The sequence below is a fragment of the Aythya ferina genome (genome assembly GCF_964211825.1).
Source record: "Aythya ferina genome assembly, chromosome: W".
NCBI lineage: Eukaryota > Metazoa > Chordata > Aves > Anseriformes > Anatidae > Aythya > Aythya ferina.
Window position 1 is genome coordinate 11,067,746 of NC_140313.1, and position 23,185 is coordinate 11,090,930.

The 23,185-nt window shown below is 40.3% G+C and overlaps 1 protein-coding gene across 9 annotated transcripts in view; it reads left to right on the top strand.

Moving 5' to 3' along the window:
- Positions 1-23,185, top strand: part of LOC311426286 (uncharacterized protein) — a 146,108-nt gene that overhangs the window by 14,229 nt on the left and 108,694 nt on the right. For all 9 annotated transcript variants that reach the window (XM_084502566.1, XM_084502559.1, XM_084502558.1 and 6 more), the window contains 6 exons: positions 965-1,129; positions 6,655-6,833; positions 7,444-7,574; positions 9,078-9,192; positions 11,681-11,800; positions 13,809-14,240. In XM_084502566.1, coding sequence (XP_084358692.1) covers positions 965-1,129; positions 6,655-6,833; positions 7,444-7,574; positions 9,078-9,192; positions 11,681-11,800; positions 13,809-14,240 — 1,142 coding nt within the window. The remainder of the gene's footprint in view (positions 1-964; positions 1,130-6,654; positions 6,834-7,443; positions 7,575-9,077; positions 9,193-11,680; positions 11,801-13,808; positions 14,241-23,185) is intronic.

The window sequence follows — 23,185 nt, forward strand, 5'->3', positions numbered from 1 at the left end:
TGGCTGGAAACATATCCTGTGCCCCATGCCACTGCTTGGGACACTATCCTGGGCCTTGAAAGAAGGACATCGAGGTGCTCGAGCGAATCCAGAGAAGGGCGACGAAGCTGGTGAGGGATCTGGAGAACAAGTCTTACAAGGAGCAGCTGAGGGAGCTGGGTTTGTTCAGCCTGGAGAAGAGGATGCTCAGGGGCAACCTTATCGCTCTTTATAAGTACATTAAAGGAGGCTGTAGCGAGGTGGGGGTTGGTCTGTTCTCCCATGTGCCTGGTGACAGGATGAGGGGGAACGGGCTAAAGTTGTGCTGGGGTGTTTTAGGTTGGATATTAGAAAGAACCTCTTTACTGAGAGGGTTGTGAGGCATCGGAATGGGCTGCCCAGGGAAGCGGTGGAGTCACCACCCCTGGAGGTCTTTAAAAGACGTTTAGATGTAGAGCTTAGTGATATGGTTTAGTGGAGGACTTGTTAGTGTTAGGTCAGAGGTTGGACTTTATGATCTTGAGGTCTCTTCCAACCTAGAGAGTTCTGTGAAAAGCAAGTCCTGTGGTGACATGGTACCCCAGAAAGAATTGAGTCATACAATGGGACTCATTTCCGAAAGAACCTTATAGACACTTGGGCCAAAGAGCATGGTATTGAGTGGGTGTATCACATCCCCTATCATGTACCAGCCTCCGGGAAAATCGAGGGTGGATAGGGTGAGCAAACATCCATGTGGTTCTTAGCTGCTAACTGGGTTAAACCACTACAAAAGCACACAGAAAATCTTAACTATATATGGTTATTTGTGGGTAGATTTTTATTCTTAAAAAAATAATTACTCAATTGGGATCATGCAGTTTAAAATAGTGTCTACATTCATTGAGTTGACTTTTACAGAAAGGCACAAGGAAGATAAGTATTAACAAGTGAAGTATATTCTGCCTGTGTATATTCTTTTTTTTTTTTTTTTTCTCTCCTCCAGCTCAGTGTTTCACTTGGCAGTTTGGGGGCAATATCAGCAGCATCATTGGACCCTAACATTACAGCACTGGGAGAAATACCACAGCCACCAGTTATGGGGAATGTGGATCCATCCAAAATTGATGAAATCAGGAGAACTGTCTATGTTGGAAACTTGAATTCACAGGTAGATTTTTTTTTTTTTTTGTTGGAAATAGTAATGGAGGATGTAGAGTTGTAACTCATAAATTACAATCTTAAGTGTTAAGAACTTTTGTTAATCAATTTCAATAGGAATTTAAACAACCAAAAGAAAAAAAGAAAGGTTCTTATTGTTTACTAGTGATATTTTGAATGTTCCTGTGACAATAAGTTCAGTCTAGGCTGTGGAATTCATTCTAGCAAGATACCAGAGAAATCATACTCTACTTGAATTCAAGAAACATGCATATAATTGTGTGCATTGATGAAATATCCATCTGGGTTGTGTTAGCTGAGCAGTGTCTCAGAAGTTGTAAGATCATGGTAGCTGTCTCATATAACAGCATGCAGTTCCCTAAGTACAGTAAGAAGGAATTTACTTTTTGACATACAAGGGATTAGCTATGGCAAAAGGTTAATGACTTTTCCTAGTGGAAATTTGCAAAATTAGCATAAATATCTTTGAGTTTCATAAATATCTTGTGACCACACACAAATAACTCAAAACTCAAAGGCTATGATTTCATTGTAATCACAGAGACATGGTAAGATGGCTCACACGAGTGTAATGCTGTCGTGGAGGACTACATGCTTTTAGAGAAGATCGACCAGGAGAAGAAGGTAGTGGAGTTGCTCTTTATGTGAGAGAGCAACTGGAATGTGTGGAGCTGTGCCTAGGGGTAGATGAAGAGCGAGTTGAGAGCTTATGGGTAAGGATTAAAGGGCAGGCTTCCATGGCTTTCACTGCCTCCCTGGGGCCTGGGTCAGGGACATTACCAGGAAACTTCCTGACATTTTTTGCCCCTCTGATTATTACCCCTTACTGATAATTCAGGCTGGCAGTGAAGAAATTGCTGAGAGAAGCTGAAAGGCTATCAAAAGCGACTTCAGGGGACTGGGGTGGTTAGTGGGTGGACTGGGAGCACAGGTGGTGTTTCCCCTCTATCCCTTCAGTGGAAGGGAAGGACACTGAGTGGACCTGGAAGGCCCAGATGATTAATACATGGCTGAGAGGCTGATGCTGTCACAGGAGATTATATATATATATATATATATATATAAAAAAAACTTTTTTTTTATCATGAGGAGGTTGGCACCTGGCCTGATGGCTGGAAATGGGTCCCACCTGTCTCAAAGGGGGGAATGGATTCTAGCCCAGGAGCTGGCAGGGCTTGTTGAGAGGGCTTTAAACTAGGTATGAAGGGAGATGGGGAGGGTATGAGGCTTGATAGAGATGAACCTGGGGGAGAAGTCCCAGGGTTAGGGGCAAGGGCAATGGTGGAACTGAAGTGCATCTATACTAATGCATGCAGCATGGGCAACAAACAGGAGCAGCTGGAAGCCACTGTGGGGCAGGCAAACTATGTCCTACTTGCTATCACTGAAACGCAGTGGGGCTGCTCCCATGACTGGAGTGCTGCAGTGGATGTCTGCAAGCTCTTCAGAAGGGACAGGCAACAAAGGAGGGGAGGTGGTGTGGCTCTCTATATTAGAGAGTGTTTCTATGCTGTTGAGCTCGAGGTTAGCAATGATAAGGTAGAGTCCCTGTGGATAAGGATCAGGGGGAAGGCCAAGAAGGTGGACATCCTGGTGGGGTCTGTTATAGACCACCAAACCAGGATGAAGAGGCGGATGAGGTGTTCTGTAAGCATCTGGTGGAATTTGCTCAATCACCAGTGCTTGTTCTCGTGGGGGACTTCAACTTCTCAGACATATGCTGGAAATAAAATGTAGCCCTGAGGAAGCAGTCTAGAAGGTTCCTGGAGTGCATGGAAGACAGCTTCCTGCCTCAGCTGGTTAATGAGCCTCCGGGGGGGGGGGGGGTGACCTACTAGACCTGCTGTTCATGAACACAGAACTGGTGGGAGATGTGGTGGTCGGGAGCTGTCTTGGGCAGTGACCACAAAATGGTAGAGTTCCGTATTCTTGGTGAAGTCAGGAGGGGGGTCAGTAAAACTGCTGCCTTGGACTTCTGGAGGGCAGACTTTGAACTGTTCAGGACACTGGTAGGGAGGGTCCCTTGGGAGTCAGTCCTGAAGAGGAGAGGGGTCTTCCAGGAAGGGTGGATGCTCCTCAAGAAGGAAGTCTTAAAGGTGCAGGAGCAGGCTGTCCCCTTGTGCTGTAAGATGAGTCAGTGGGGAAGAAAAATGAGCGTTGCTGAACAGACAACTTTTTCTGAGTCTCCAGCAGAAAAAGAGAGTTTGTGTGGTGGAAGAAGGGGCAGACAACTCAGAGAGAGTACAAGGAAGTTGCTAGCATATGCAGAGAAAAAATCAGGAAGGCCAAAGCCCAGCATGAGCTTAACCTGGCCACTATGGTTAAGGATGATTTAAAAAAAAAAAAAAAAAATTTTTTTACAAATATATTAACGGCAAGAGGAGGGCCAAAGAGAATCTCCTTCCTTTACTGGACGCAGGGGGATACGTGACTACTGAGGATAAGGAATCTTTCTTTTCCTTATGCCTTCTTTATGTCTGTCTTCACTTATCCTCAGGGTACTCAGCCTCCCCACCTGGAATTTGTCTGGGACAGGGTGCAGAAGAAACCCCCCACAGTTCAGGTGGAAACAGCTAGAGACCTGGTGCTCCACCTATACTGTCACAAGTCCATGGGGCCAGATGGGATCCAACTGAGGGTGCTGAGGGAGCTGGTGGATGAGACTGCTGAGCTGATTTCCATCACCTATCAGCAGTCATGGTCATCTGGAGAGGTCCTGTATGACTGGAAACTTGCTAACGTGTCACCCATCTATAAGGAAGGTCGTAAGGAGGACCTGGGGAACTACAGGCCTGTCAGCCTGACCTTGGTGCCAGGAAAGGTGATGGAACAGGTCATCCTGAATGCAATCACGCAGCATATGCGGGACAACCAGGGGTCGGACCCAGTCAGCATGGGTTCATGAAAGGCAAGTCCTGCCTGACCAACCTCATCTCCTTCTATGATTGGGTGACCCGCCTGGTGGATGAGGGAAAGGCTGTTGATGTAGTCTACCTAGACTTCAGCAAAGCCTTTGACACGGTCTCCCATAGTATTCTCCTTGAAAAGCTGGCAGTCCATGGCTTGGACAGGTACACTCTTTGCTGGGTAAAAAACTGGCTGGATGTCTGGGCCCAGAGAGTGGTGTTGAACAGAGTGAAATCCAGCTGGTGACCAGTTACCAGTGGTGTTTCCCCAGGGTCAGTGTTGGGGCTCATCCTCTTGAATATCTTTACTGATGATTTGGATAAGGGAACTGAGTGCACCCTCAGGAAATTTGCAGACGGCCCCAAGTTGGGGGGAAGTATCAGTCTGCTGGAGGGTAGGAAGGCCCTGCAGAGGGACCTGGACAGGTTGGATCGATGGGTAGAGGCCAGTGGGGTGAGGATCAACATGGCTACGTTTGGTCACAACCCCATGCAGCGCTACAGGTGTGGGGCAGAGTGGCTCGAAAGCTGTGCAGAGAAAAATGATCTGGGGGTGCTTATTGATGCTCACCTGAACATGAGTCGGCAGTGTTCCCAGGTGCCCAAGAATGCCAGCGGCATTCTGGCTTGTCAGGAATAGGTTGGCCATCAGGATCAGGGAGGTGATCAACCCCCTGTACTCTGCTCTGTTGAGACCACACCTCCAGTACTGTGTTCAGTTTTGGGCCCCTCACTACAAGAAGGACCTCTAGGCCCTGGAACTTGTTCAGAGAAGGGCTACGAAGCTGATGATGGGCCTGGAACACAAGTCCTATGAGGAACTGCTGAGGGAACTGGGATTATTTAGTCTGGAGGAAGCTCAGGGGAGAGCTTATTGCTCTCTACAACTACCTGAAAGGAAGTTGTGTGGAGCTGGGGATCGGCCTCTTCTCACAGAAAACTAGCGATAGGACTAGAGGGAATGGCCTCAAGTTGGGCCAGGGGAGCTTTAATTTTTGAAATTAGGGGACTGTTCTTCTCAGAAAGAGTAGTCAGGCATTGGAACGGGTTGCCCAGGGAGGTGGTAGAGTCACCTTAAATAGCCACACAGGGATGTTTAAGGGGAGGTTGTACATAGTACTTATGGACATGGTTTAATGGGTGACATTGGTAGTAGGGTGATGGTTGGAGCGGATGATCTTGAAGGTCTTCTCCAACCTTAATGATTCTATGATATGATTCTATATTATGAGCAAGGCCAAGTGCAAGGTACTGCACCTGGGTCACGGCAATCCCAGGCATGGGTACAGACTGGGAGAAGAACTCATTGAGAGCAGCGCTGCGGAGAGAGACTCGGGGGTTCTGGTGGACAAAAAGCTCAACATGAGCCAGCGGTGTGTGCTTGCAGCCCAGAAGGCCAACTGCATCCTGGGCTGCATCAAGAGAGGTGTGACCAGCAGGTCAAAGGAGGTGATTGTGCCCCTCTACTTTGCTGTCATGAGGCCCCACCTGGAATACTGCGTCCAGGTCTTGGGCCCCCAGCACAAGAAGGATGCGGACATGTTAGAGCAAGTCCAGAGAAGGACTACAAAGATGATCAGAGGACTGGAGCACCCCTCCTATGAAGAAAGGCTGAGAGAGCTGGGGCTGTTCAGCCTGGAGAAGAGAAGGCTCCAGGGAGACCTCATTGCAGCCTTTCAATATTTAAAGGGTTCTTGTAAAAAGGATTGAGAAGGACTCTTTTCTCAGGTAGATAATGAATAGGACAAGGGGTAATGGTCTTGAACTAAAAGAGGATAGATTTAGACTCTGGTTACCCAGAGAGGTTGTGGAGTCTCCTTCTTTGGAGATATTCAGAACCCTCCTGGATACCATCCTGCGCAATGTGCTGTAGTTGATCCTGCTTGGCAGGGGGGTTGGACTAAATGATCTTCAGAGGTCCCTTCCAATCTCAGTCATTCTGTGAGTTTCTGACAGGAAAACTAGGACTGTCAGAGATTTTCTTTTTTCCAGCAATTTTTTTATTTAAAAAAATAATTATTTTTATTTAAAAAATAATTGGTTTTGACTGATGACAATTTAAGTATTTGATTTTGGTGTTTATTTGACTGCTGAAGTATGTACTAGAGTATTATCAATCACAAAAAAATAAAAGTAGTTGGAAGTTATTGGAGAAACAGATTAAAAGCTGACTTAGTTGTTCTGGTTTTGTTTTTATTTGTTTGTTGTTGTTTCTATTGATCAAAAATCACAACCAGTACCAAAAATAGCTTGGATGTAGGTGTATAAAGAATTCCCTCATCAATTATTTCAATTTAGTTGCCTGAAAAGTGCAATATCCTGTGCAAGTGTATTTATAACCTAAACATAGCTCTTCAGGGTTTTACTTGAGGGCTTGTGGTTGTACTGTCTTAAATTATAGTATATTCTTTATGTTAATGGAAGAAAAAAAAATAGTATCTGTATTTCCTGAAGTGTAACATCACCAAATTCACGCTGCCTATGTAATAACGGTGTGATGTCTTTCCAAAACCTATATAGTCTTTAGATTATCTGTTATAATGAAAACCACTTATCCAACATATGTTTTAAATCAGCTGAGCTCTGCATCTTCTTCATCTCTTTCTAGACTACAACAGCAGATCAACTGCTTGAATTCTTTAAACAAGTTGGAGAAGTCAAATTTGTGCGAATGGCAGGTGATGAGACACAACCAACACGGTTTGCTTTTGTGGAATTTGCAGACCAAAATTCTGTACCACGAGCTCTTGCCTTTAATGGAGTTATGTTTGGAGACAGGCCACTGAAGTAAGAAATTAATTACCAATATGAATATTGAATGAGAGGTTTCTTAGTATCCTTATGTTTATGATTTTGATCTAAAAGAAACTGCTGTGATTAATATTTATTCAATATAAGGACCTGTTAGCAAACTGGAACACTTTCATAAACTCCAATTTCAAGGTTGGGCATAACTTTCTCTAAGAAGAATCTGGATGGCATAGAGTAAAATATAATTACATCTAATCTTAAGGTAGTGAAAGCTATAACAACAAGAGAATCTGCAAAGTCCTTGGTACTAATTAAACTTTATATATGTTGTCTATGCAATCAGTAGGCCTTAGAGATTTTATCTAAAATAGAGAAACAGATTTCTAGACTTTAATCTGTATTTGTATAGAATAATATAAAAGTGTTGTGCCTCACTTATTTAAAAGCTGTAAGATTTGAAAGCAGTAAAAGCCAGATATTTTAGATATTTAGACATGGCATAAAATGAGTGTTAGGGAAAAATCTGTAGTTTTGCTTGAACTTCAGAGTTCTCAGTTATATGTGGGAGTTAAGGTGTTTTCCTTTCTTATTTTTCATTTTTCCTTCTAAAGTGTTTGTGGGTTAAAGGCTTTTTTCCCTAATTTAGAATAAACCACTCCAACAATGCAATAGTGAAGCCTCCTGAAATGACGCCACAAGCTGCTGCCAAAGAACTGGAAGAAGTGATGAAGAGAGTAAGGGAAGCCCAGTCTTTCATATCTGCTGCTATTGAGCCAGGTAGGTATATTAGGTTTGCTACCTAACAGATATGTTTGTACCTTGGTACATGCCAATGAAAATAATACATGGTCATTATTTTTATTATTTTCATTTTTATTATTATTTGCTTCAATAATATAATTATGAAATAATATAATCAAAACTGTTCTCATGGAAGAAAGCAGTAGAATGAAGTTGACTTTTTATTTCCTCATATCTTATTTTCAGATACATGCTCGCTGAATGTTTTCAAAAACATGTAGTCAGTGCTAAACTAAATAATACTTGATGTTGGCATCATTTCAGTTTAAAGCACTTACAGACTTTTAAAAGAAATTGCTTTGTTTTGTTCTCTAGCACACATTAATGCTGTAGTTTCATGATCAGAGGGAAGCTAGCGTGCTGATGAAAGCATCAATATTATGCTTTCTTTACTTTCAGTGGGTTAAGTTTGTCCCTGTGCTATGCTCTTATACTAGCTCAAGACTATGTGCAGCCTCATAGCAAATGGGATCAGAGAATGAATCTGGGATAAAACTTAATGGACTTTTTTTTTCCATCCAAGATGGTTTCTTGATCCCTGTTAATGCTGAAACACAAGGTCAAAGAAAGGAAGGTGTCGATGGGTTGAGAGATTAGATGGACATTTCAGTGCTAATTTCTGCTGACTTAAACTGCTTGGAAAACCATAGCATAAAAATTCTCAACTCGTTAAGCTTTCAACTGAAATCTTCCTTTTTCTTTTGATCAGTGGGATTTTGTTATTCTTATTAACAAACCCAGGCTTTGACTTATGTAGGTTAGGTAGTAGAGTAGGTGTTGGTGGGCTTGATTTTATTTTTATTTTTTTCCCTATTGTGTTTTTTTTTTTTTTTTTTAGGGTTGGAAGAAAATAGCTCTAACATTTCCTTAATGTTAAGCAGCAGAATAACAATCCTTTAGAGTCTGAACCAAAGTCTTCTGAGGTCACTAGTAAGCTTTCCATTGACTTCCTGGCCTTTGGATCAAACTTTTCACCCCCCTTCTCTCCTTCCTTCCTCCTCCAAATAATGTTTGAGCAATAAAACTTCAATATTTTTACAATGGTTAAAATATCAAAAAAGTATAGAAAGTCCTAATTTTGAAAAATGAGCATAAAATGTAAACAGTAATTATGCCCTCTAAATTTATTCTTCTCAGGTTATTTAAAAAATAAAATACATTAGCTGTATTAAATAATACACTAGGAGGAGAATATGTTGCTGTAATCTTATGCATTGTGGCAGCACCATAAATCCCCTTCCTAATAGAGCTAGCTTTTTATAATTATCTGGTTTATGTGTACTGCTGCAGGATGGCTGCACTCAATGAATATATGCAATGACTTTCTTGGATGTTTCTGAAGGATATTTGCAAAGAAGGAAGATGTGCAAAGAGTAGGCCCCTTGCACTATATTTGGTACATTCCACTTATGCCAGACTGTTAACTAGGATCTTTAAATGTTCTGAGCTTACACTGCAAAGTGTTTTTTTCCCTCTCAGAGTCTGGAAAGAGCAGTGAAAGAAAAGGGGGTCGATCTCGTTCCCATTCTCGTTCAGAATCCAGGTCTAGCTCAAAATCCCAATCTAGAAGGAAAAGATCACATTCAAAACACAGGTAGGTATCTTTTATTTTGGACTAAGATCATACTATTTTTCTTGAGCGATGGTGGTTACTAAGATTTCTTATTGAGTTATGAAACAAGTATCACTGTAGGGAAGATAAGTAACTTTTACTAACCAGATCAGAGTAACTGTGATCTTTATCTCAGAACAGATACTCTTTCCCTCTAAATGCTAAATGTTTTCAGGATTGCTTTCAGTTAAAACACACTAGAAGGTACTTTTGTGTCATGAAAACCATATTTCTGACTTACATATTTTTAAAATAGTTATCTGTATTTTGTGTATGGAACATCTAGTTTACTGTTAACACCCTCAACTCTGATAGGCTATCTGGTTTTGCTAGTAGAAAGTTCCTGCTGTCCTGAACTTCTAAACATCTAGTTAACAAATGCAGTGTTTCTGTTTACTGTACTTAAAATGTAAAGTTAAATTTTTAAAAGTCAGAAGGAAAAAAAGGTTTTAGGGGCAGTTTTTCATTCTTCAGTGTTTGCTTTGCTAAAATCGTTAACTTCTGAAACAGTCTTTGGAATATGGGAAGAAATTAAATTACTAGATAACCCTTAATGGTTATCCATTAATGTTTTTTCAAAGAATGAGACAGTCTAGCGTGTGTAATACTTTCTGAAATGGTTCATGTTCTTCCAATGTCAAGAATGTCTTCTGAGCATTCAGTCTGTGTAAATCACTTTTCTTTAATTTTTATTTTTTTATTTTTTTCCTGTTAACTTTTCTGTAAGTTCTTTTTTCTCTCATTCTGGGGAGCGGGGAGAAACTCAATGCATTTGATAGCTTAAACTTTAAAAAGGTGTCAGTGTTGCACCAACAGCTCTATTGCATCCTTTCATGCATTGCCTTTTAACAGGGCAACTAGAATTCTTTTACATACAGAAAAGCTGGTCAGAGGGGTATACCACATAAGTTATACAACCAAAGAAATGTGATTTAAGTGCAGGCTTTTTTTTGTTTTTTAATAACATGTACTGCAGTATCTTGCTATCTAATAACATTAAACCATTGGGTACCTTTTTAATGCAAGAAGAATCATTTGCAGGCTTCCTTATTGTATGCTTCTCTATTGTTTCTGTAACTCAGGATACAACTGAACAATAATCTTTGTGTAACATTCCAGTAATCTGTGGTATTTTGTATCCACACAAACCAAATTGAGCTTTAGAAAATAAATTTGCATTTTTTCACTTGCAGAAAACCTGTGTTTTAAACATCTGTTGATAGTTATGTTTTGTTTTAATGATTTACCACTGTTACTGTCAGTTTTGAGTACATGCTGAAAAAGAGCCTCTGGGCTGTTGAAGCAGTTTCATCTGTAAGAATAAACTATGCTGACCACTTCCTTTTTTTAGTGTTTTATAAAACCCCTAAATCCATTTCATCACTATTATATAAATTTTATTAAAGGGCTTACTTGACTAAATTGTAAGTAATTTGCCCTCTAATTAGTTTTTCTAAACTGATATGTGGAGCAAAGCTGTAGGTATAAAGTGGTTAACTCTCCTACCCTCTTGGTATATTTTTACTCTGTCTTGAGCTGCAGAAGAAAGGTGGAGCTGGTATTTTTTGTACCTTTCTGTTCTTCAGGATTAATTGAGTAATATACATGACATTTCTGTCTTTGGTAAGTTTAACTTCAAGGTACCTTAACCTCTCAGGCAAAGTATCCAATGATGTGTTTTGTGAAACTTGAAATAAAAAGCTGAATTTGAAGATTCATTTTCCTAGGGACTACAATCTTATAAAAATGGGGAATATTTTTTTTTGTGGGGGAAAGAGTATAGTAATTTTTAAGTTGTTTTCTTCATCAAATCTGAGACTATACTATATATGTGTATCAGGAGACTTTAAATGTATTTCTATCATAGTATTTGCACATTATTTGCATTCCTTATTTATCATGTAGCAAATGCTTACAAATACTTTCAACTGAGAAAGTAACTTGACTAAATGCTGAACCACAAGTAGTGGGTTTTTTTGTTTTTGTTTTTTGTTCACTCAAATTGTAAGGCTGGAGAACCAAGCAAAAAGAGGCCAGTTAATGCTATCTATCTTCAGTGACCAAGACTACAATAAGTGACTGGGCCTGGAGAAGAAGAAAAATGCAACTAACTATTTTTATGTGCTGCTTGAAATTGTTTATAGTAGATTTTATGCACTGTAATCTACTAAGGAAAGCTATCCTAGTATGATGATAATTGATATTTTCCAGAATATTTATGGAGGTCATAATAAAATACGAGCATTACTTAAATGGTGTATTGTTTCAAAAGAGAACATGTGCAACTGGTGAAACTTAAAGTATGCATATTTGCAAAAATGTTGGTAGGCAGTATGTTACTGAGATGTAATTATATACTTTTCTGTAGTGAGGTGAGATTTGCATGCTGTTCTCCCCCTATATCTTGGCTGACCTAATTATTCTGAAGTTTCAGTATTAAAGTATTTTTCTTCTGGTGTTGTTCATATAGGAGTAGATCTGGTAACAGGTCAATCTCAAGACAAAAGGACAGATGCAAATCCAGAAGTCCTCTGAAAAAACGGTCTAGATCTAGGGAAAGGCAGAAATCAAGTAGTCGCTCTCGTTCTCGGTGAGTTTCCATTCCTGAGAAGTGATATTGTTCATCTTAGCACACAGTACAAAGTTTTGTTGTTTTCTTTGGGGGGGGTGGGAATCTAACCAGCGTTGTAGGTGATGGGTAAAGGATGGAATCTCTAAATGGTTTATTCTGTTCCTAGGCTTGTCCCATCCCCTACAATAAGAGAAAAGAATAGGTACCTCAGTATAAAAAGTTACTTTCTAAACTTTGATACCAAAGTCTATTCTACGTTAATACCAATGTTTAAGCTCACCAAAAAAAGGTAACTTTAACTGCCAGACTTTAACCAACAGGTGATAATATAATTTTCCGAGGATGAAATAGTGAATATTCACAAAACTGAAGTGCCTATAAAAGTAGCTTCATGATTAGAAGACTTGGTACTTTTTTTTCTGGTTCATCTCTGTAATGCCCCTAACTCATTTAAAGAGACCTTCATACTTAGGTTGTGCAGGTTTTTGTTGGTTTGTTTTTGTTTTTTTTTCTTCTGGGAAAGAAAACTGCAGATCTGCTGACATCAGTGGGAACACTTAGTAGGCTACATAGCTGGGCTTTGATGGATGATGGAATCCTTTTGATTCTTATTTACTCATCTGATGGAGCTTCCTGAGAGATCTAATCACTGGAAAGGGAAGTCCAATGAAATCTCTGCGATAAATAACTGGAAGGGTTTTCTTGGGGTGCTGTGAGACCTGTTGCTATTGCAGGGATTGTGTGCTGTTTCATTTTTATGATCTTGCATACCTTCTGTGAGATACCTAAAGAGATATTTGCTAAAACCTGATAGGAACCAAAGTCATAATGTAATAGAACATAAAATGGCCTACTATTCAAGTTGAAAAAAAGATACAGTCAAACACTTGTTCCAATGAATGAAAGTGTGGGTTGTGCTTAGGGCCTTTAGTGTCTGAAGGAGTCTCCTTGAGAATCCTAGAATAGGTACCAATACCAATAGACATAACTCTTTTTCAGGCTAGTTCTGGATTTGAATCTGCCTGTTAATTAAGTCCTCCTATTGTACTTTCTCCTGTTTTCTCTCTGAACAATTGTTCATTTTCATACGTCCTTGAGGCAACTCATGTCTGCTAAGAAAGGAAAGACGGTTTGGAGTCTAATGCTTTCAAATGATCTTATATAAAAATGTACTCTTCCAGCCAAAGCTGTAATCTAATCATTTTTTATTCATCTCAACAACTAGAACATCCCTTTTTTTCTTGCTGTTTTTCTTTTTATGAATAGGTATCATTCTACCTGTCCTAGAGAAGGTGACTTGTTATCCTTCCTTCTTTTACCATCCTACTGGATTTTCTTATACTTCAATTGTTTTTGAATTCCTAATTACATTACAGATGATTGAATTGTCTTGACTGAGTTTAGACCTTACATTTGTCTTTTGAGAGTATTTGTTTGGTGAAACTTTATCCTTGTATTTTTCTTTCTGTATATTCACTGATGTTGGACTATCAAGCAGTTCCAGGATGTGTGTGTGAGAGAACATTAGAATAAGGACTTCTGTCTGGTCAGCTATCATTATTCATGTGGGGGTGGTTAATCTGCAGTCTATTTTACACTTTCACATATTTGACATATTTCACAATTTTAGTAAAGAATGGATTTACAAGTTGTATGCTTTGTTGCACTCCTGAGAAAATGCTGAAAATCTACGTACATATAGTAATGTAACTGTGAGGTGAAGAAACTTATTCTCTTAAAGTATAGTAACATCAATCTGAAGATCACAGTTTGATTTGATTTTTGCCTCCTTCCCCCCCCCCCCCCCCAAAAAAAAAAAAAAAAAGTTGGGTTTCAAAACTTTTCCTAGCTGTTATAGCCACTCTCTCATGGTAAACAGGTAGCAAATGAAAATTAGGAATTATTATAAAATTTTAAACAGACATATTTTCTCTTGAGCAATTAATATATGCTGAAGAGTTGCTTGTATTTTTTTTATTAGAAAGTTCAAAGATGAATTAATGGATTTGTGTTTGGCTTTTCACAGGGAAAATAAGAGAGACAAAGAAAAGGTCAAGGAAAAAGAAAAGACCAAAGAAAAGGAGAAAGAGAGAGATGGAGAGCGAAACAAAGATCGAGAGAGTGTTGGAGACAAGGATAAGGACCAAGATAGGGACAGAGACAAGGAAAAGGAGAAAGATAAGGAGAAGGAAAAAGACAGGGAAGAAGTACACCAGAACAAGGAAAAAGAAGATATTAAGGAAGGGGGGGTAAAAGACAGAGAGAAGGTGAAGGACAAAGAGGGAGATAAGGATAAAGGAGGGGACAAAGAGAAAGACAGAGACAAAGAAAAGGAAAAAGATGGGGATAAGTTGAAGGAGCAACAAAAAGGAACAGATGATAAAAGAAAGAAAGAGAAGCGATCCAGAACACCCCCAAGAAGCTATAGTTCTTCAAGAAGATCTTGCAGCTCCAGCAGGTTTGTTTATTTTTTTCGTGCTTTTTTGGACTTGTCGGTACAGTGAGGCACCGTGAAATACACGCATTCTAATGTTTATGTATCAATATCATCTCACTAATTCAGTTTGTATTCTTGCTGTTTGTAGATTTTAGTATAAAGTAAAATCTATTACAAAGAGCTCTGTATATTACCTGACAGAACATAGTTGGTCTGCTGGTGCTTGCCTTACACTTAACTGTGTAGTATAGTCCTTGAATATAGTAAATAGATAATTCTTGTGCTGTTTCATTGTGTTGGAGCCATCCAGAAGTTTTGACAGAGGGTCATTGCATATTATCTTTGTCCTGATTAATCATTGTTACATTGTTCTTTGCTTGCTTACATACTGTGCGGTGTTACATACTGCAGACCTTTCCAAAACCTTATCATGTAAACCCAATAGAGCTAGTTAGATGGACAGGTAAAAGTAAAAAAAAAAAAAAAAAAAAGTTCCTTAACCATACTGATAGTAAACAAGAAAGCATTCAAGGTTAATCTAGCTGTTGTTTTTGCCTCTGAAGGAGGATAAACTGGATGAAAATATGAAAATGTTCAGCATAGTAAAAGGAAGCTGTGAGATTGATTATGAATTCTGTAAGTGGGTTAACTCAGGCATATTCTAAAGTGTTGCATCTAACTTAGCATCTAACTTAAGTTCAGAAGCTTAGGTGGAGAAAATCTTTTCCGAATACCTCAACAATTCCATAGTTCAGTAGTGTCATGTGTCAAATTTAGATACAGAATTTCATCTGTTACCTTGAGAGAATGTAATGCTGGATGAATTGTGGAAAAATTCTACATATTATAATCACTGGACAAAAGTAAAGTTCCCATGGCCACCAGAGTTCAGGAGTTTGTGATGCATATAACACAGAAAAGGCTGTAATGGTTTCTGTTTGACTTGGATGAAGTGTCCATGCTGTTTTGGGAGGTTTATGAGCAAAAAATTGTGGTTTCTTTGAGCAAATGCAGATTCCTATTTTAATTTCTAACATTATTTCATGGGTTGAAGATTTGTTAACTGCATGAAGTTTAACAAGGCCAAGTGCCGGGTCCTGCACCTGGGGCGCAATAACCCCAAGCAGAGCTACAGGCTGGGAGAGGAATGGTTGGAAAGCTGCCAGGCAGAGAAGGACCTGGGAGTGATGGTGGATAGTCGGCTGAATATGAGCCAGCAGTGTGCTCAGGTGGCCAAGAAGGCCAACGGCATCCTGGCTTGTATCAGGAACAGCGTGACCAGCAGGGCTAGGGAGGTGATCGTCCCCCTGTACTCAGCTCTGGTGAGGCCGCACCTCGAGTACTGTGTTCAGTTTTGGGCCCCTCGCTACAAGAAGGACATCGAGGTGCTTGAGCGGGTGCAGAGAAGGGCGACGAAGCTGGTGAGGGGCCTGGAGAACAAGTCCTACGAGGAGCGGCTGAGGGAGCTGGGCTTGTTCAGCCTGGAGAAGAGGAGGCTCAGGGGTGACCTTATCGCTCTTTTTAGGTACCTCAAGGGAGGCTGTAGCGAGGTGGGGGTTGGCCTGTTCTCCCACGTGCCTGATGACAGGACGAGGGGGAATGGGCTTAAGTTGAGCCAGGGGAGTTTTAGGTTAGATGTTAGGAAGAACTTCTTCACTGAAAGGGTTGTGAGGCACTGGAACAGGCTGCCCAGGGAAGTGGTGGAGTCACCATCCCTGGAAGTCTTCAAAAGACGCTTAGATGTAGAGCTTAGGGATATGGTTTAGTGGAGGGCTGTTAGCGTTAGGTTGGACTCGATGACCTTGAGGTCTCTTCCAACCTAGAAAATTCTGTGATTTGTAAAGAGTTCTGCCAGCTTTGAAAATGTAAGATTTTCTGCCTGTATACCTCAGGAGTATTGAATTAAAATACAGAAAAAAGATTTCAGGATCTTGAAAATGTATAGCTTATATAAGAGCACTGGTGGAAAACCCACCAAGTATATTTTAAAAATTAATATTTTAGTGTTAATTATGTTCCCCTTTAAGAATCTTGCTATTTAAGAAAAGAATATGGAAGGATCAAATACTATATATTGAGGTAGAGAATTCTAGTGAAATTTAGTGCATATCTTCTAATGTACTCGCTACAAAGCTCTATTTTGATAAGAGTTAAATTTATATGAAAATTTAACTTTTTAACTTTGTAAAAATTGAATTCTGTAATACACGGCTACGTCCCAAATAAGGTTACAATCAAAGATTTACAATTTATTAAAGGAATAGAGGTAAGCAAACAGCGCTGGGTGCGCCGGGAGTCTCTGCTCCACCAAGACGCACACCAGTTACATCAAGCAGCTGATTTTTATGCTCCTAGGCTAATACATATTCATTACTACCTCTAAAAAAAAAAAAAAAAACACAACAGGGTTATTATAATTAGTTCCCGGAATCCAAACCCTCCCCCTGGAGCATGCGTATCAGTCTCTGGTGGTTCCTCTGGGGGTCTCTCGTGCTTAAGGCTCAGAGTCTTCCTCCCTCTTGTCCTTCTCCTTTGTCCAACTTGGCTGTATGTCAGAGACTTGTGCAGAGTCCCCTACAAGCTTTGTCTTTTAGTCGTCCTTCAGCTTTCCCCTTCTCCTTAATCTCCTGGCCAGATATCAGAGACTTGCATAGTGTCCCATGCAATAGTCATAATAGTTAGCAGTTATTCTGAAACCCCCCAGATATCAGAGACTTCAAGGAAAAGTCTACAAATACATTTCCCTTCAAGCTCTCTATTGACATGAATTGCTAAAACATTCCTTTGCAAGATACAAGAACTATATACATTAACCACTCTGTTTTTCTTAGACTTGTGGTTATACAAGGGTATGTAAGACAGCAGGTCACATTCATCATACCATGCGGCCCTAGCATTGTTCCATATTGACACGAATCAGAGGAACACATTTCACAATCCCCTATCTCCTTTTTCATGGTATTGATTTGTGTTTTCCTTTCCAATCGAGTCAATAGAATTGATACCAATTTTGGATCTTTGTTTTTATTATCATCAGGGAATGGGTTTTCACTTTCCCTGGTTCTGGGTCAACAGGTACCGCAGATATTTGCATTCCTTGTATATTCGAGTGTATTAGTTTGGTAATACAAGGTATTAAACATGGAATTATTAACAATCCTCCACAGATCCCCAATACAACAGTCCTTATTTTAGCAAACCAATCACCACCCATAAAGCCCCCTCCCGTAATCCTCTTAGATCGATTCCATTCCAAATTTGAACTGGGACACGTGCAATTTTCTTCATTTCTTTTACAAGTTCATTTACAGCTTTTCTTTCTGTTGTGGTTTAACTCAGCGGGCAGCTAAACACCACATGGTGGTTTGCTCGCCTCCCCCCCCTCCCTCTCTGGGATGGGAGAGAAATGGGAAAGTGAAGCCTGTGAGTTGAGATAAAGACAGGAAAATAATAATAATAACAATAAAAATAATGACAATAATGATGATGATAGTACTACTAGTAATAATGTGTACAAAACAAGTGATGCTCAATGAAATTGCTCATCACCTGCTGACCGATGCCCAGCCTAACCGAGCAGTCTGGCTCTCCTCCCAGCTCTTGCTGCACCCCCAGCCTCCCCATTGGCAGGACAGAGTGAGAAGCTGAAACATCCTTGGCTTGGTGTAAGCACTGCTCTGCAACAATTAAAACATCAGCATGTTATCAGCACTCTTCTCATCCTAAGCCAAAACATAGCATTCTACCAGCTACTAGGAAGAAACACCCTCATCATCAGTCTCTAAACAGCAATTACTAAGGTCAAATTTTCCACAGACTCCTCCTTCTTGTGCTAGTAAATAATCCAAGGCTAAGCGATTTTGATACAAAGCAGTTCTCATCTTGGTATTTTGCTTTCCAATTAATCCAAGTGCGTCTCCAGTTTTATTTACAACTATTTCTATTACAGCTTGTAACCTAATTATTCTATTAAGCATATATATTGGGGTCCTATAGCCCCGGGATCTGTCTTCTGCCCACATAGCTGGATCATAATAGGCAAATGCCTTCAATCAAGGGGTTGGGCCTGCTTTCAGGGTCGATTCAGGCTTGTGTTACCGTTCAGCCTGTCAGGGTGATCCAGCTCCTGGAAAATGAATCACAATTTTATATGGGCTTAAAAAAAGGTTCTTATGTTATTTTCTCAGGACAACCTGACCTTAGTGTGGGAGAAGCCCGGTCGAGGCCCTCTCACTCGGCAGTCAATACCCATAGGGGTTGCCTCCCTCGGTAGACCATACACACCGCAGTGGAGGGTCCTGCCCCGGTCTTGCCTTCTCCCTTTCCTCCCTTCAGGCTTGTCCCCTTTATTTGGCATCCTTAATTCATGCAGAGCCTCATTGCCAGAATATTAGTTCTTCTTTAACCTTAGTTTCAGTTCCCCCAGAAGCAGACTCAACCTTCCAAGTTTTGGTAGTTACTGGTCCTTTTTATTCTGGATGCGTGGGTCCAACCCCTTTCTGTGGTTCTCACAGCTGTTTCAGTTGTAAGTAAAACAAGGTACAGTCCCTCCAAATAAGGATTCAATGATTCTTCCCTCCAGTTTTTTTTTTTTATTAAGACCTTGTCTCCTGGTTGTATCTTATGAATAGCAAATCCTAAAGGTGGTGTTTGAGCCATCATTCCAATTTCTCTTAGCTCTTTTAATCTCCTTCCAATAGTAATTATATATTTTTGGATGCTACAATCCTAAAGGCGTCCCTTGAGAATAAGGCATACCATATAACATTTCATATGGCGATAATCCAGTCTCACTGTGTGTTTCACTTCTTATGTTTAAAAGTGCCAATGGTAAGCATTTTGTCCAAGGCATTTGTGTCTCGATCATTAATTTAGCTAATTGTTGTTTTATTGAATCAAACAATCTTTCTACTTTCCCTGAGCTTTGTGGGTACCACAGAGTATGGTATTCCCACTGAATACCCAATGTTGACATAATAATTTTATTATTTTAGAAGTAAGGTGTGTGTCCTGATCAGAATCAGTATGTACTAGATTATCCCATATCTAGGTATCGGGTGTTCTAATAGAATTTTTACCACCATTTGTGCTGTAGCTCATGCTATGGGATAAGCTTCTACCTATTGTGTTAAATGATCTACTATTACCAATAAATATTTTATCCTCCCTACCTTGGGCAATTCATTGAAATCAACTTGTACTTTCTCAAAAGGCCTATAAGCCTGATGTGGCAACTTGCTTCGGTTATATGCAGTAAAGAGTTACATATGCATGGAGTTTCCCAATACACCTATACATATGCATAACCTGTCCCCGCTTAGTATTAAAATTAGCTACAAGAAATCATTTCCATAAATTCCTCTTGTCTGCGCTTGCTCAGTGCCTTATGGTGGTAGTCTCTGAGGGTCATGGGGATGAAGTAAGATGTCTTCAGCAGGGTTGAGCTTTTCACCTTATCTCTTTGTGCATGCTCTCTGAGGCCTTGGTCCCAATCTAGGCCATAAGGTTGTTTTGATCTGGTTCTCGGGGTCTAAGGGGCTCCTGTTATCTGGAGGTCTAAGTGCAGCACAGACACAGTACATCGCAAATGTAGCGCACATTCATTCTTAATCAGTTGCTCTCTAATTTCTAATTCCATGTTTCAGTCCCCTCTTTTCTAGAAAATCTAGTAAATTATTTTACTTAATACAAAATTCTTCCCAATCTCTATGATATGTATCTCTCAATACCTTGCCACGTACTTTTATCAAGGAAGCTAATATAGCAATTCATTGTAACAATTTCCAATTCCAAACAAGTATTACAAAGGACAATATTAAACTTATACCAACTAATATCAATAAAACAATAATTGGGTGACATAATGTGTTCAAAATCCCAGTTGCAGTTGGCGACCACCCAAAGAATGCATCCCACCAGTTGTGATTTGTGTCTTGTTTTACTCTTTGCAAAACTCTGCTTATTTAAAATTTTGATCAGGTCTTGGTGTTAAACTAGTTGCTTCACTAATGTGAGGTTCATCCCAATAAGTGTAAGTAATAACTTGTGATACGTTGTGTTGTTAGACTTGATCAACTGCTGGGATGCCACTGATGCCAAATAGAGAAAATCACGGCCGACGATTCTAACAAAGTTACAAATACAAAAGTTAGGATGATTTTTGCTAGGGAGGATTATGTTCTCCTTATCTACTTCTACAAAAGCACAAGCAGTTCTTAAACACACACAGCCTTGACCAATATATGCAAGCATAGTCTTTTGACTAGTATTTGGATGAATTTCAAAGTGGCAAACACCTTGCTCCGTGTCAAGACATACATCCTGAGCATCAATTGTGTTGCTTTCACAAATAAATCCTTGTTGTTCTCAGGTAACATATGATTGTAGATTTACAGACTGCCATTTCCCATTCTCCATCCGTGCCCATGTTCTATGCTCCAAAGGATAGAGCACTGTCTTCTCATGGTGTAATCCTATGGGTGGATAGCATAAACTGTGGCATTACTTATAGTAGGCACAAAGGCAGTAGCCATGTTAACAATGGGATCATAGGTAAAATTTACCAGAGTCCACCAACATTAGAACTTCTCAAAATCATTTGCATTGTCCTGAACAGTCTTTCGGACTTCAGCCGGAAAAATGCCTTCACTTCCTTCCCTAATGATAAAGGCAGTTGTTGCCTGCATCCATAACTGTGTTTGTATGCAACAAAGAGCTAAAGATACCTTATCTTGAACCATACTAAGTGTATCTATTATTAGTTTGTGGTCTTGGTCTTCAGCCTTTTCCCATCTCGGTAACACCTTTGAAACTTGCCATTGGCTAGTTCCCAATGCCAATAAAGGCTGATTGTAGGGGCTGTTTTAGTTTTGTCCCACTGTTGTAGGAAGTACAGCCAAAAACAGCTAATTACTATAGTCTGTGTTAACATAAAATTATACCAGCAATCTGATTTACCTGGGCAGATACAACGTTCTTGTTGGCCAATTTTGGAAATCGGTTTTACTAAAATCCCCGTTACTTTCTCGTGGGTCGTTCCATTAATCATTTGGCACCCTTTTTTAATTTCGTCCCCTACGGTTCTTTGGTGTGTCCGTTCTTCCCCTAATTTTTGCCAATCTTATAATGTATATAAACGGTCACCATTTGTTCGCCAAATAACCACAACTGCTAACTTTCCATTAATGCTCTTATCCTCTGCTGTTATGGCTTCGGACCAAGGCCACTCACTGTTCTCTATTATCATAGAGGCATCTTCTTGAATCACAATTACAATTTATAAGCCATAGAAATAAAACAATTCTAAATTCCTGCTAACAATATTACTAAATACTCCTGACCGTAATGTCCTCATTTTACTCGACTGAGCTTTAGTTTCAGTTCACCGTCACCTGGCATTACTTTCCAGGGGGTTCTGGAGCTTTCTTCACTTGAGAATGGTGAATCCAGGCACTCTGTTCCTTGATCTTAATTGTGGTGAAGGTTGTAAGGAGCACCTGGTATAGTCCTTCCCACTGTGGTTTCAAAGTTTTCTCTACAAGAGACTTAGTTACCTCTCAGGCTTTGGCAGTCCTAGTGGGGAAAGCCTCTGGCCAACCTGAAAAGGTATCTGTTAACACCAGTAAATGTTGACACCCCCCTTTTCTTGGAAATTCAGAAAGGTCAATTTGCCACTGTTGCCCGGGCCCATGGCCTTTTCCAATTTGACACAGTTTTGGTTTGGGGGCATTTTTGGGGTTAGTCTGGAGACAAAGATCACATTGTTATTTGAGTGATGGTAGCGTATAAGTTCCTGGCAATGCTTTTTTCAATTAGATAATTATACAAAGCGTCTGTTCCCTAATGTGTTTTCTGGTGTTCCTTCTTTACCAGTGACCACAATAAGTTGGAGGGGATGACTAGCTTCCCCTTCCCTTCTTTGGTAATAGCCCAACCCTCTTGGTTGTATTTTCCCTTCTGACTTTCGATTAATTTTCTATCCTTTTTGTTATATACAAGCTTACCTTCAAGGGGAATTTGCCTGTCTGGAATCAGGGCTCCCTCAGTTGCTACCTCACCTTCTGCTGCTTCTTTTGCCCCTCTGTCCGCCAGATCATTTCCTTCCTCCAATTCTGAGCTCACCTTCTGGTGTGCCTCAGTGTGCATGATTGCTATCTTTTCAGGCAGCTGAACTGCTTCCAATAATCTCATTATTTAGTCTCTTTAGATGTAATAGAATCTGGAAAATAAACATCTTTGCAAATGGTAACTGCATACCCAGCATGTCGTTTTCTGCTGACAATGTAACTGCTCCCATATTTCCACATCATCGAAAGGAGTGTCCTTCAGATCTGGATGGCTGGAGTAGGTAGCTTCAATGGTCTGTCTCCAGGCAGTCATGGTGTACTGGCTCCCCTTGGTTTCTGCTGATTTCAGGAACCTTTGTGGGGAAAGCCGGTGACCGCCTTTCACTTCCAGCACTGTGGACACTGTGTGAGACACTAGCATAGTTATTTTCTGTCCCAAGGTGAACTTGCGTGCTTCCTGGATATTTAGCACCACTGCTGCAATGGCTCTGAGGCATCCCAGCCATTCCTTGACGGTAGCATCCAGCTGCTTAGAAAAATAAGCAACTGCCCTTCGATATGGGCCCAGGTCCTGTGCTAGTATTCCCAGGGCAATCCCCTGTTTCTCATGGGAGAAAAAGAATAGTTTGTTTACATCTGGAAGTCCCAGAGCTGGGGCTGACACGAGAGCCTTCTTTAGTTGGTCAAAGGCTCCTGTGGCCTCCTTTGTCCATTGGAGGTCCTTGTTCCCATTTGCAATGAGCACATACAGTGGTTTTATAAGCGATCTGTAATTATAGATCCACAATCTGCACCACCCTGTCATTCCCAAAAAGGTTCGCAGTTCTTTTATTGTCTCAGGTTTTGGGGTTTAATGTACCACTTCTTTCCGATCTTGCCTCAAGGTCTGTTGTCCGGCAC